We start from the raw sequence: 14,721 nt of genomic DNA on the forward strand, positions 1-14,721 counted from the left end.
GGCCATACTTTGCAGTCATGTCACCCACAGTAACCAAGGTAACCTGCAGTCACAGTAAGTTTCAGAACAAGAAAGAGGTAATAGAAGCACCCTCAAATACTGACTTGCTTCTAGCTTAAGGTAACATGGGATAGTTAAACAGAGTTATAGATAATACCTGCTTTAAACTGAACTATGCCTTACAAAATACACAAGGGGCTTAAAATGTTTTTATTAAAAGCAAAAAGGTTTTGTGTGTCCTTAAAATTTATCTCAATTGGAGTTCCTGTTATGGCTCAGCGGAAATGAATCTGACCAGCATCCATAAGGACACAGGTTCAATCCCTGGCCTCGCTCAGTGGCTTAAGGATTTGGCATTGCCTCAAGCTGTGGTGTAGGTTGCAGATGCAGCTTGGATCTGGCATTGCTGTGGCTGAGGCGTAGGCCAGCAGCAATAGCCCAGATTCAATCCCTAGCCTAGGAATCTCCAGGTGCGGCCCTAAAAAAAAAAAAAAAAAAAAAAAAAAAAAAAAAATTCACCTCAATAAATTATTTAGTTTGTTTTGTCTCTTCCACATTTAATTATTTGTGAATATCACAGAAGACACATAACATATTGGCACAGTAATATATCATGTAATTTATAAATAAATATACATGTATAAGTAGGGATCTATGCTTTAACAAAATTTAATGATAGAGGAGTTCCCATCATGGCGCAGTGGTTAACGAATCTGACTAGGAATCATGAGGTTTCAGGTTCGATCCCTGGCCTCGCTCAGTGGGTTAAGAATCTGGCATTGCCATGAGCTGTGGTGTAGGTCACAGACATGGCTTGGATCCCAAGTTGCTAGGGCTCTGGAGTAGGTCGGTGGCTGTAGCTCCAATTAGACCCCTAGCCCAGGAATCTCCATGTGCCGCAGGAGCGGCCCTAGAAAAGACAAAAAAAAAAAAAAATTAATGATAAAACCATAAGAAAAAACTAAGTTGGAGCTGACAGTTTTTAAAACGGCTTCCAAACTTTTTGTCACTACTTACATCATTCCTAAACTGCTTTAACTATTTTCTTTAAAAAAATAAAAAAGGAAGAAAATCAGTACAGAACTGGGGAAATGCACGCAGTAATAACGGGACTTCGTAAAACAGTAAACTCAGAAAAAAGTGGAAATGATAGTGAAGGGCATTAATTTGATTTAGAAATGAAGAACAAAGCTTTTTGTTCCCACCAAAAATCACCTTTCCACATCTGAAAACCAGCAAAGGCTCTGTCAGATAATCAAAGGGATAAGGTGATTGCTCTCCACAAACAGGAGAATAAAGAGCAGATTCTCAAACAGATCAGAAATGCTTCTACAGGCACTTGGACTCTGAAGGGGTGGGAGCCAGAGAAACAGAGAGGAGGTTGGCAGATGACCCCAAGAAAGGCAGAAAGCTTCATTAGGCCAACTAGAGCATCATCAAGACCAACTATTGGAGAATCAGTAGTTCAGCCAAGTTAGAATTATCTCCTATTTCTACAGAAAGTTAAATGATACCTGGGCTATTTTTTCAGCCAAATTGCACAACATTCTCTACTCCCAATCTCTTAGCATTTATCTCCTGCTAATAAAAGCTGAAGCTGGAACTTAAACCCAGGCATATCTTACTCCAAAGCCCTTCTGGACAGCAGCATATAAGCAAAATTCACAGAATAGACAGGATTTGAAAATAGAGACTTGCTGGGACTGAAGAGAAAGTGGTAGATGAGAGGGGTTGCTGAGGAGGCCACTAGTGGAAGGGAAAAGAAAGGAATGGAGGTGGGAAAACTTAAGTATGTGCAGGAATTACCAAGTGGTAGTGCAGGTAGCATAGGAGATGTGGAAGGAGATAAGACTGGGAAGGCTGGTTCAGGCATTCTAGTAGAAGGTGCTGTAGGCTCAGCCAAAGGCAGACTTCATTTTGGCAGCAATGAGTAATTATTTTGGGCTTTAAAGGAGGTGAATGGCATAACAGCACATAGACACTGGGAAACTAACCTTGGTATGACATGAAAGATAGATCAAAGAAGAGTAATAAGTTTCCCTGAACATAGTAGATGCTGAATTAATATTGAATGGATAGGAGTTCCCGTTGTGACTCAGTGGTAACAAACCTAATATCCATGAGGACGTGGTTTCAATCTCTGGCCTTACTCAGTGGTTAAGGATCCAGCATTGCCATGAGCTGCAGTGTAGGCTGCACACAGCTCAGATCTGGAGTTGCTGGGGCTGTGGCATAGGCCAGCAGCTTCAGCTCCAATTCAACTTCTAGCCTGGGAACCACCGTATGCCATGGGTGCAGCCCTAAAAAAAAAAAAGAAAAGAAAAAAAGAAAAAAGAAAGAAATATATATATATATTTCGAATGGATAAAGGTAGAAAAACCAGGTAAAATTCATTGTGTTTCTCTAACATAATATCAAATCCATCCCATCGAATATCATCTAATATTGTTTAGTGTGCTATTTAATGAACAAATTTTCTTCATTCTAGAAGAAAATAATGTTGCTGCTGCTTCAAAAAAATCAATTCACCAGTCAAATGCGGCCCTCTAAATGTTGCTATTAAAGTGTCTACTCTTGCAAAAATTAACGTTTTCCTCTTCGGAGGTACATCTGAGCTATTCTTGTGATTACTGAAAAAGAAAACAAAATTAACCAAGTTTAAAAGTTAGCCAATGAGGAATGATTCCTCTGTCTTCTGTAACACTGTGAAAGGTTATTGGATAATAAGGAGATGACAAACTGTAACCTTATATTTCCTATGCCTTCTTGTAGTTTCCAAGTCAAACACATACTGAGCCATAGCTTTCTTGATGATGTCAAACTTTCTTCTGCACAGGCATGGTACCATCTGCAAAGCATCAATGACTGAGTGAGAAGCCAAGGCTAAAAAACACCAAGATGAGTCATAACCTACCTGATTTTCTTCATGGGAAACCCTCATCTGCTCCTTAAGGACAGACATCCGGGCTGCCTCTTCTTTCCTCAAGACTCTCTCCTTCTTGAGCTCGGGACTCCAGAAGGTCTTGATACTGTTCATGGAAGATCCCAACTTGCTGTCCTTGATGTCAAGCTCTTTCCGGAGGAGGTCATTCTCTCTCTGAAGTTCCTTGAGCTGGGCCTGAAGATCTAACATTGTGCTATCCCTTACCTGCCTCAACATGGAGGGGACCTGGTGGTGGTGATGATGGGATGAGCTAGTCAGACCACCATGTTGATCTGTATATGAGAGGACATCTGTGTGGGAAAGCCCAGCAGAAGCAATATTGGGACTACTCCCCATAGCTGTGACTCGGCCTCCATACACGGCTCGATTTGTGGCCCTTCCCAGAGTCATAGTACCCTTCGGGTAAGTTGTTGAAGCTACCCCTTCATGATCACTCAGATACATGGGTCCAGATGTAGCATAGGCTGCATTAAGGGACTGGATATTCTCCATGGACAGAGTCTTGCCTGTTCCTCCACCTCCGCCACTACTTGTTCTTCGGTGGCCCAAACGGGGAGACCTTGGCAAACGAGGAGATCTGGAAGGACTACCTTCCAAATTGGTGATTGTTCTTGCACTTCCATACATTTTTCTTCTATTATGAGGTGCTACAGAAGAGAAGGAATGCTATACTAAAGTGGAGATTAAGCCAATATTTCCACTGTTGGCCAGAATTTTTACTGCATTCTTTTCAGTCTGTACCAGAAAATGCATCCAATCAGAAATCTGAAAAATGAGAGAAAAAAAAGATAATAAAAAACAAATTTCTTTAGAATTTTGACTCTAATTTCATTATGTTTTAAAAAAATATAGAGATGATAGATCAGTGATGATAATGATAAGTAGTCACACTTATGCTTATCTAAAAAGAAAAGTGACCCTAAACTTTACTTATTACATGTAAAATGTTTGTAAATATCCCCCACCCTGATCCCTAGCAAGGTCAAAAGTTCTGAGTGAAAAAGAAGCTCCTTTATCCTTAGGAAAATGAAGGCTCTGCCTTTCAGTATGTGTTAAAAGACTGCTGGGACTTCCAAAAAATCCACCATAGGATTCTTTAATCATAGATGCCTTAGCTATGAAATACTCCATCCTAGGGACATGACCCCCACTCACAAGTGGCTTGATAGTAACTCTGAGAAGCTGTTGCTTCCCAGGATGTCAAATGATAGTCAAGCAGTTGTTAACCTCTCTGTCCTGTACCCATTACAGACATCACTAATTCATCACAGGCTTCTCTGCCACTAAATTCAGAACTCTTTTCAATACAACACTATAGGTGGTTTACCAATCAACAAGATACATGTGTTGGAACCTATTGGCCATCTTGGAGCTAGAAGAAAAGAGGTGGCTCAACCAACAAGTCTCCTATACATACAGCTGGATTCTAAATACTACCACCAGAGAAAATCATGGTCCTGTCTCTTTCCCCTTTCATGTTTCAGGCTAGTGGGTTTTTGTTGTTGTTGTTGTTGTTGTTGTTGTTGTTGTTTTCAGGTTAGTGTGTTGAAAATTCCTTTCCATTTTGGTTGACCTAAAAATTCACATCAGGGGTTCCCACTATGGATCAATGGGATCAGCAGTGTGTCTGGAGCAGTGGGACACAGATTTAATACCCGGCCTGGCACAGTGGGTTAAGAATCAGATGTTGCCTCAGCTGTGCTGAACGCCACAACTGATTTGACCCCTAGCCCTGGACCTCCATTTGCTGTGTAGTGGCCAAAAAAGAAAAAAAGAAATAAAAATTATATTAACCACTCTACAACTGTACAGAAATGGCACAGGGAAATAATATACCATGTTAGAGTTCCTGGTCCCACAGCCCCGAGAGAAAAGCTCCCTGTCTTGGTTTTTCAAGTAGTTTGGTACAGATTTTACGTAGCCATGGCTACAGGATTGTGATAACCCCTTCAGCGTAAGGATCCAAATGGCCCTAATGGGATGCAACATGGCCTCTTCCTCTTTCTCTTAGGGTATGTTTAGTGTTCTTTCCTTTTCTTCAGCTGTTAGACACTAAGACCACAGGGATTTTGGAGGAGGGCAAACTGACATTCAAATATCCATTCTAATACTGACAAGTCGAGTGACCCTAGGCAAATATTTAACTGTTAGGAGCTTCCTTTCTCCAAACAACAAAATGTAGGTAAAATCATCTAACTCATAGTATTATGAGAAATAGGTATGATGACGTTTTCTAAAATACCCAGTTTGATATCTAGCACAGAAGAGTGAATACTTTTGTTGGTAGCGTCAATGAGATAAATGCATTAACAGCATTGTACATCTTTTATTTTTATCTGCCTATTATTCATTCTCCCTCCTCTACCACCCTTTCTGGTAATATTATTTTCCTTACAGAAATTGTTCCCAACTCTTTACCCACAGCTCATTAGGTTTAGGTAAGGCTGATTCCCTCTGCTCCATCCTGAAGGGTACCAGTGATGACAACATGACCCAGGCCTGGCCAGTCATCATATTCCATCCCCTAGACATGACAGCTGATTTAGGGATGGGCATATGAACTACACTGGTCCAGAAACACTCTATGTTGTGACTTTAACTGGAACAACTGGGAAAGGTAAACTCTTTTTCAGCTAGAATTTCTTGCTTTCAGGTGGAGCTTCTGAGTATCATCATGTGGAAAGTGCTTCCCTGAGAGTGAAGCTAATGCAAAGGAAAGAAGAGCCAAACTGAATAGTGTGAAATCAAACTGGGTGATATCACATGATATGCTGGATCCAGCAATCATTGATGCCATATCGATCCCTAGGCCATTTTAACTATATGCCAGGTAGACTGAATACATGCATGTTTCTAATTCTTTACCCTTTCCTGTATCTTGGTCCTTGGCTGTGCCCTCCCAATCTGACTGTGGGTTGAGTCATACGATTTGATTTGGCCAATATTGTGACAGCAAATGTGAAGCAAGCAGAGACCTGAAAGAGCACTTGAGTGTTTACCCTCTTGCTCATTTTCTTCTATCATAGCAATTAGAACAGGCCTAGTCTAGCCTGCTTAAAGAAAAGAAACATAAAATAGAGTAAAAGTGTCCAAGCCAATAGCCAATCTACCCCAAGACATCTAAGCAACCCAACCAAGATCAGCAGAGCTGCCTAGCAAACCAGCAGCTGACCACAGATGCATGAGCAAATCCATCTGAGATCCAGTGAGCCCCATACATGCATGGACTAAATAAATACTTTGAAGTATGTCACTGATGTTTTATGGTTGGCTGTTTTGCAGTATTACTGAGGCAACAGATAACTGATACATTCATCCATAAATTTCCTTTTCTGCTACCTTCAGTTCTAGTTAGGGTATATGTCATTTATGCCCTCTCTAGAGAGTCCTCACATATGTATAAACAAATATTTTTTGTACAGGGTTCTCCTTTCCCTGAAAAATCCCTCCAAAGAATTATACACCTGTTGCTAACTAAGGAATTTAGTTTCAAATATTTATATTATTCAAAGCTTAATTTTGTTGTACGTGAAAATATGCAAAAATCATTTTGTGTCTAACATTTTTGCATGAATAATCTGCTCTGTTAAAAAAAAGGTGCATCAATATTTCCAACAATAGAAATTCGGTTACATGATGAGACAGATAGAAAGTGGAATAATGTGATTATTACATGAATATTTAGTGAAATGGAAAGATGCTCATGACAGACTAGTAGTGTGGGGAGGAAGCAGACTACAAAACATTTTACAGTCAATTCACATTGTAAAACACAAATACATAGACACTAACTTGCAGAGAAGACTGGAACAACACACATCAAAATGTTAACAGTGGTGGGGTTCAAAATGGTTTTGAATTTCTTCCTTTTATTTATTTACATGTTCTAAATTTTCTATAATAAGGATATTCTCCACTGTATTTTTAGTCTTTATTTTATTTATTTCTAGTCTAATCTCTGTTATTTCTTCTTCCTACTAAATTGAGGATTAGCTTGTTCTTCTTTTCTGGATCCTTGAAGTGTAAAAATAGGTTATCTATTTGATACGTTTTGTTTTTTTTTTTTTTAACAGCCATACCTGCAACATATAGAAGTTCCCAGGCTAGAGGTGGAACTGGAGCTGCAGCTGAGGTCTATGCCACAGCCACAGCAACACCAGATCCAAGCTGCTTCTGTGACCTCGCTGATCCTTAACCCACTGAGCGAGACCAGGAATTGAACCTGAATCCTCATGGACATATGTCAGGTCCTTAACCCATGGAGCCACAATGGGAACTCGTTTTTTTTTTAAATAACAGTATTTTATTTTATTTTAATTCTATTTTTGGCCACATCCTCTGCATGCAGAAGTTCCAGTGCCAGCGATGGAATTTGTGTCACAGCAGCAACCAGAGCCAAAGCAGTGAAAATGCCAAATCCTTAATCTGCTGAGACAGCAGGGAACTCCAAGATCTTTCTTTTTTCTTTTTTTTTTTTTTTTTTTTTTTTTTTGTCTTTTTGCCAGTTCTTGGGCCGCTCCCTCGGCATATGGAGGTTCCCAGGCTAGGGGTCAAATCGGAGCTGTAGCCACTGGCCTACTCCAGAGCCACAGCAACACGGGATCCGAGCAGCGTCTGTGACCTACACCACAGCTCACGATGACGCCGGATCCTTAACCCACTGAGCAAGGCCAGGGACCAAACCCGCAACCTCATGGTTCCTAGTCAAATTCGTTAACCACAGAACCACGACTGGAACTCGTCTTTTTTTTTTTTAAAGCAGGTGTTTATCACTATCACCTTAAGTAAAAAAAAAAAAAAAAATTCTTTCTAGAATTCCAATAGTTAAATGAACTGATCATTTTTGTTATGCTTAGAATCCAGGAATCTAGGTCCTAGCTGAGCCACCACTTACAGTTTCCAAGAAACAGTGATGAAATCCAACTTGTCCTTCTCTCTCCTCTCTTGTGTCTAGGAGGCAGATATTTCTGAGGTCTCTAGCTAGATTTGAGGTTTCAACCTAATTCAATAAAATATATACCTAAACAGGTATTTAGTGCTGCACCTTCAGTGATTTTACCAGCTTAGCTGGCCAAGGCTTTGGAGAACTACAATAACCAACAAACAAAAAGTGGATTTGGGAAGTTCCCATGGAGGCACTGCAGAAACGAACCTCACTAGGATCCATGAAGTTGGGGATTCGATCCCTGGCCTCACTCAGTGGTTTAGGGATCCGGCATTGCTGTGAGCCGTAGTGTGGGTCACAGATGCAGTTTGGATCTGATGTTGCTGTAGCTGTGGCATAGGCCAGCAATTGTAGCTCCAATTTGACCCCCAGTCTGGGAACCTCCAAGTGCGGTGGGTGCAGCACTAAAAAGCAAAAGGCGGGGGGGGCTTGCTCCTTCTGGAAACACAGGTGCAACACACATAACACATAATATACACAGATACATTAACTAGTTTTGGGGGGTTTTTTTTGTTTTGTTTTGTTTTTGTCTTTTTGCCTTTTCTAGGGCCGCTCCCACAGCATGTGGAGGTTCCCAGGCTAGGGGTCGAATTGGAGCAGTAGCCACCAGCCTACACCAGAGCCACAGCAACGAGGGATCCGAGCCGCATCTGCAACTTACACCACAGCTCATGGCAATGCCAGATCCTTAACCCACTGAGTAAGGCCAGGGATCGAATCCACAACCTCATGGTTCCTAGTCGTTTGTTTCCGCTGCACCAAGACAGGAACGCCTATATTTACTAGTTTGAAATAATGTTTCTTTACTTAAAAAATGATATATGTTGATAATAGCCCACAATTTTCTTGAATTCTTTTTCTAGGTTTAGTATCAGGTTTATCCTAGTGTCATAGAACAGACTGAGAAGCTTTCCATTTTTCATATGCTCTGAAACATTTAGCATGAGACTTATTTCTGAAACATTTCATAGAATACAACCATAGAATTAAATGGGCTGAGTTGCTGATTATCTTTTCACTTTTTACTGTTTACTGATCTATTCAGTTTTGCTGCCTATTTTGTGCCAATGAGCCTTAAAATGTTTCTTCAGAAAATCTATTCCATTGAGCTTTTTCAGTCTTCCTGATGATGCTCTGTTAACTTTTCCTTCAAATTTTTGAAACCTCTTCCAAATACGTCTCCATCTCATTCCTAACAATGTTCGTATTTTTCTGTTTCTCTAAATGACAGTATGACAAAAGTTTGTCTATTTGTTATTTTTATTTTGGGGTTTTTTGGTTTGTTTTTTCTTTTTTAATTGAATCATGGTTGATTTACAATGTCATGGGGTTTTGTTTGTTTGTTTTTTGTCTTTTTCTAGGGCCACACCCATGGCATATGGAGGTTTCCAGGCTAGGGGTCTCATCGGAGCTGTACCCGCTGGCCTATGCCAGAGCCACAACAATGTGGGATCTTTGACCAACACCACAGCTCACAGCAGCGCCAGATTCCCAACCCACTGAGCAAGGCCAGAGATCGAACCTGCAAGCTCATGGTTCCTAGTTGGATTTGTTAACCATTGAGCCACGATGGGAACTCCAGGGTTTGAGGGGTTTTTTTACTGTCTTTTTAGGGCCACACTGTGGCATATGGAGGTTTCCAGGCTAGGGGTCGAATCAGAGCTGTAGCCACTGGCCTGCACCACAACCACAGAAATACCAGATCTGAGCCAAGTCTGCGACCTACACCACAACTCACGGCAATTGCTGGATCCTTAACCCACTGAGCAAGGCTGGGGATGGAACCCACATCTGCATGGATACTAGTCAGGTTCATTAACAGCTGAGCCAATGACAGGAATTCCGGCATTATGTTTTACATATAGAACTCTTTTGTAAATAACCTGCTATTTTTCTTTTAAAAATTTTTTTATCCCCAGGAATATTTTAAATATCAAAGTAGGAGCTCCTGCCGTGGCTCAGCCGAAAAGAATCTGACTAGTATCCATGAGGACATAGGTTCAATCCCTGGTCTTGCTCGGTGGGTGAAGGATCTGGCATTGCCATGAGCTGTGGGTGGGTCACAGATATGGCTTGGATCTCAAGTTGCTGTGGCTGTGGTGTAAGCTGGCAGCTATAGCTCCGATTCGACCCCTAGCCTGGGAACCTCCATATGTCACGGGTGTAGTCCTAAAAAGACAAAAATAAATAAATAAATAAATACAATATCAAAGTGGATAGAAGTTTTTGACTAAAACTTTGTTGTCCTAATTTCATGGCACTGGGATTGTAGAATATAACACATATATCTCATAATCTTTGAAATTTGTCAGGACTTCCTAAATGGCACAATAAATGATTATTTTTCTTAACTTTTATTTTATTTTTTTATTTTTTTTTTTTATTTTCCCACTGTACAGCAAGGGGATCAAGTTATCCTTACATATATACATTACAATTACATTTTTTTCCCAACCCTTTGTTCTGTTGCAACATGAGTATCTAGACAAAGTTCTCAATGCTATTCAGCAGGATCTCCTTGTAAATCTATTCTAGGTTGTGTCTGATAAGTTCCCAATCCCTCCCACTCCCTCCCCCTCCCATCAGGCAGCCACAAGTCTTTTCTCCAAGTCCATGATTTTCTTTTCTGAGGAGATGTTCATTTGTTCTGGATATTAGATTCCAGTTATAAGTGATATCATATGGTATTTGTCTTTGTCTTTCTGGCTCATTTCACTCAGTATGTACAGCCACTATGGAGAACAGTTTGGAGATACCTTAGAAATCTATACATAGAACTTCCATATGATCCCACAATCCCACTCTTGGGCATCTATCCGGACAAAACTCTACTTAAAAGAGACACATGCACCCGCATGTTCATAGCAGCACTATTCACAATAGCCAGGACATGGAAACAACCCAAATGTCCATCGACAGATGATTGGATTCGGAAGATGTGGTATATATACACAATGGAATACTACTCAGCCATAAAAAAGAATGACATAATGCCATTTGCAGCAATATTTTTCTTAACTTTTAAAACAATTTATTGATGATTATATACAATTTCTAAATTATATATATATATACACAGAAGAAAATTAAAATACTCTCAATTTTGTCACTCATAGACAACCTCTGTTAACAAGCTGATGTTATTGCTTCCAATTCCTTTTAAGTGTGTATATGTATAATTTTAGACAAAATTAGTATTATATTCTATATAAAGTCTTGTGCTTTTTGATCAATTTTTTTTTTTTTTGGTCTTTTTGCCATTTTGCCTTTTCTAGGGCTGCTCCTGTGGCATATGGAGGTTCCCAGGCCAGGGGTCGAATCGGAGCTGTAGCCACCGGCCTATGCCAGAGCTACAGCAATGCAGGATCTGAGCTGCATCTGCAACCTACACCACAGCTCACGGCATCGCCAGATCCTTAACCCACTGAGCAAGACCAGGGATCGAACCCACAACCTCATGGTTCTTAGATTCGTTAACCACTGCGCCACGACGGGAACTCCTCAATGTTTTATTCTTGTTTTTTTTTGGGGGGGGGGTTGGGTTTTTTTGCTATTTCTTGGGCCGCTCCCACGGCACATGGAGGTTCCCAGGCTAGGGGTCGAATCGGAGCTGTAGCTGCCAGCCTATGCCAGAGCCACAGCAACTCGGGATCCGAGCCGCGTCTGCAACCTACACCACAGCTCACCACAACGCCGGATCGTTAACCCACTGAGCAAGGGCAGGGACCGAACCCGAAACCTCATGGTTCCTAGTCAGATTCGTTAACCACTGCGCCACGACAACGGGAACTCCTCAATGTTTTATTCTTAACAGCTCCTTTTTCCACTTAACATTAATGCCAAAAGATATATTTATAAAACACAATTTATAAATCATAAGTCCTCAAAGATGGCCACCAAAATTCCTCCCCTTCCTGAACATTTGTCTCTCCTTCCATCAAAAAATGGATTCTGGAGTTCCTGTGGTGGCTCAGTGGAAATGAATCCAACTAGGAACCATGAGGTTGTGGGTTTGATCCCTGGCCTTGCTTTAGTGGGTCAAGGATCCAGCATCGCCGTAAGCTGTGGTGTAGGTCACAGACGTGGCTCGGATCTGGCACTGCTGTGGCTCTGGCAGCTGTAGCTCTGATTAGATCCCTAGTCTGAGAACCTCCATATGCTGCTGGTGCATCGCTAAAAAGACAAAAAAAAAAAAAAGAAGAAGAAGAAGAAGAAATGGATTCTATCCGATTGCAGTGGCTCAAGTCCCTATGGAGGCACAGGTTCAATCCCTGGCCCAGCACAGTGGGTTAAATGATCTGGCACTACCACAGATGTGGCACAGGTCACAGCTGAGCTGGGATTCAATCCCTGGCCCAGGAACTTCCATATGCCACGGGTGTGGAAAGAAAGAAAGGAAGGAGAGAAGGAGGAAGGAAGGGAGAAAGGAAGGAATGGATTCTATTTCCCTTCTTGAATCTGGGCTGGCCTTGTGACAGCTTTGACCAACGAATATTGCAAAAGTGACACTGTTCCATCTCTGAGCCTAGCCCTAAAGAGAGCTAGCAGCTTCTGTTTTTGCTTTCCTAGAAACTAGAGTTAAAAGGTTCAAGTTCTCTTACTGGAAAGATAAATCACACAGAATGACACTAGAAGATGACTTACCACAAGGAGAGAGAGATCATAAGAAGAACCAAAGAATTTCCATCAAAAGTCAGCATTGAGATGCCAGACTAGTAAGACAAGTGATCTTGGACCTTCCAGCCCAGCTGAACTGCCATCTGAAGTCAGTTATATGAGTGATAGCCAACACTATGTGCAAGATGAAGGACCACACAATCAACCCACATGGCAATGGGAAATAATAAGTTATTGTTTAAAGTCTCCTGAGTTTGGAGGGTTTTGGTTGTTGTTATACAGCAAAAGAACTGAAGCAGTCACTTAATGTTTCATTGAATGGCTGTCTAATTATTTCCTCAACCAATCACCTACCACAGGACACTTAGGTAAGTTCTTTTTAAAATGAAAATATCTGGAGTTCCCGTCGTGGCTCAGTGGTTAACGAATCCGATTAGGAACCATGAGGTTTCGGGTTTGGTCCCTGGCCTTGCTCAGTGGGTTAGGGATCTGGCATTGCCATGAGCTGTGGTGTAGGTTGCAGACATGGCTCGGATCCCTCGTTGCTGTGGCTCTGGCATAGGCCGGCGGCTACAGCTCTGATTCGACCCCTAGCCTGGGAACCTCCATATGCTACAGGAGCGGCCCAAGAAAATGGCAAAAAGAAAAAAAAATTTTTTTTAAATAAAAAAGAAAATATCATAATTGATATTCTGAATGATGAAGCTTTATATACATCTCCATTATTTTCCTAGGATAAAGTTCTAGAAGTAAAATTCCAAGATCAAAATTTAAAGATTCTTGAAACCCGCTATTTTTTTTTTCTTTTTGGTCTTTTTGCTATTTCTTTGGGCCACTCCTGCGGCATATAGAGGTTCCCAGGCTAGGGGTCCAATCGGAGCTGTAGCTGCCAGCCTACGCCGGAGCCATAGCAACTCGGGATCCGAGCTGCGTCTGCAACCTACACCACAGCTCACGGCAACGCCGGATCGTTAACCCACTGAGCAAGGGCAGGGATCAAACCCGCAACCTCATGGTTCCTAGTCAGATTCGTTAACCACTGCGCCACGACGGGAACTCCTTTTTTTTTTTTTTTTTTTTTTTTTGGAAACCCGCTATTAAAATTTCCCTCAGATACGTTGAAACAATTTATACACACATCCTCACACTTGGCTATTTTTCCTCCATAGACTCTGGTCTTTATTCTCAATGGCCTAGAAGCCACCACCTTTTCTTGAATGCTACTGAAAATCTCTGAATTATCTAATTCAGAATCATAGGATATTCAGTAAATATACCTTGCAAGTATTTACTAAGTAGCAACACTATGTTACACCAGCTCTGCTTTAGCCCAGTGCTTCCTCAATAGTTTCTAAAAGTTCAAATAAACAAGGCTTAATGGGGTTTTGATTTTACACCAAGATGTCTCAGAGACTTTAGGATACTGACAAGAGAACCTTTTTTCCCTTAAGAATACCTGGAAATGTTTTACTGAACATTAAATTTTATTTGTATAATGATTATTTTTTAAGCATCAGTTTAATTCCCAGTCTTGAAAGCTGGGGATAAAGCGATGATTGAAACAGACACAGCTTCTGTCTATGGGAAGTTTACCCACCAGAATAGACTTTTTCAGAGGTTTCTTCATCTCAGATTTAATATAGTTGAGGGGAAGATGATTAAAGGATCTAGGCATTGCTTTAAGGGCAGAGACATGAAAACTTACCCAGAAGACTCAGAAATGATCTCTAAGGAAGAAATAAAGAAGATTGAACTAATGACTTTCTGGAGTTTTGGCCCTCCAGGATAAGAAGTAAATATAATTCTGTATTTATTTTTTCAAAGACTCAATAAAGAAGCTAGAATGGGAGTTCCCATTGTGGCTTAGCAGTAACAAACACAACTAGTGTCCATAAAGACATAAGTTCAATCCCTGGCCTCCCTCAGCTGGTTAAGGATCCAGCGTTGCTGTGACCCACAGCATACATCGTAGACATGGCTCAGATCTGGCGTTGCTGTCGCTGTGGCATAGGCTGGCAGCTGTGGCTCCAATTCAACCCCTAGCATGGGAACTTCCATTTGCCACAGTTATGGCCCTAAAAAGACAAAAAAAGAAGAAGAAAAAGAAGTTGGAATGTCAAAAGTAAGACAACTCAATAATCAGCAGGTTGTGTGTCTGAGCAGTGAGGAAACAGGTTGATGTTAATTACTCCAAGATCACAACAAACAAGAGGTA

General features: G+C 41.1%; 1 protein-coding gene across 46 annotated transcripts in view; it reads right to left on the bottom strand.

Moving 5' to 3' along the window:
• Nucleotides 1–14,721, bottom strand: part of ERC2 (ELKS/RAB6-interacting/CAST family member 2) — a 983,951-nt gene that overhangs the window by 939,999 nt on the left and 29,231 nt on the right. For all 46 annotated transcript variants that reach the window (XR_014823359.1, XR_002337959.2, XR_014823361.1 and 43 more), the window contains exon 2: nucleotides 2,915–3,709. Coding sequence is in view for 15 of the 46 variants with exons in the window: in XM_021070729.2 (XP_020926388.1) it covers nucleotides 2,915–3,571 (657 nt within the window). In the remaining 31 variants the exon portion in view is untranslated. The remainder of the gene's footprint in view (nucleotides 1–2,914; nucleotides 3,710–14,721) is intronic.

The sequence above is a fragment of the Sus scrofa genome, chromosome 13 (assembly GCF_054392235.1).
Source record: "Sus scrofa isolate SSC_HxYL_T2T_F1_AM1 chromosome 13, Sscrofa_HxYL_maternal_Yorkshire_Landrace_v2.0, whole genome shotgun sequence".
NCBI classification, from domain to species: Eukaryota; Metazoa; Chordata; class Mammalia; order Artiodactyla; family Suidae; genus Sus; species Sus scrofa.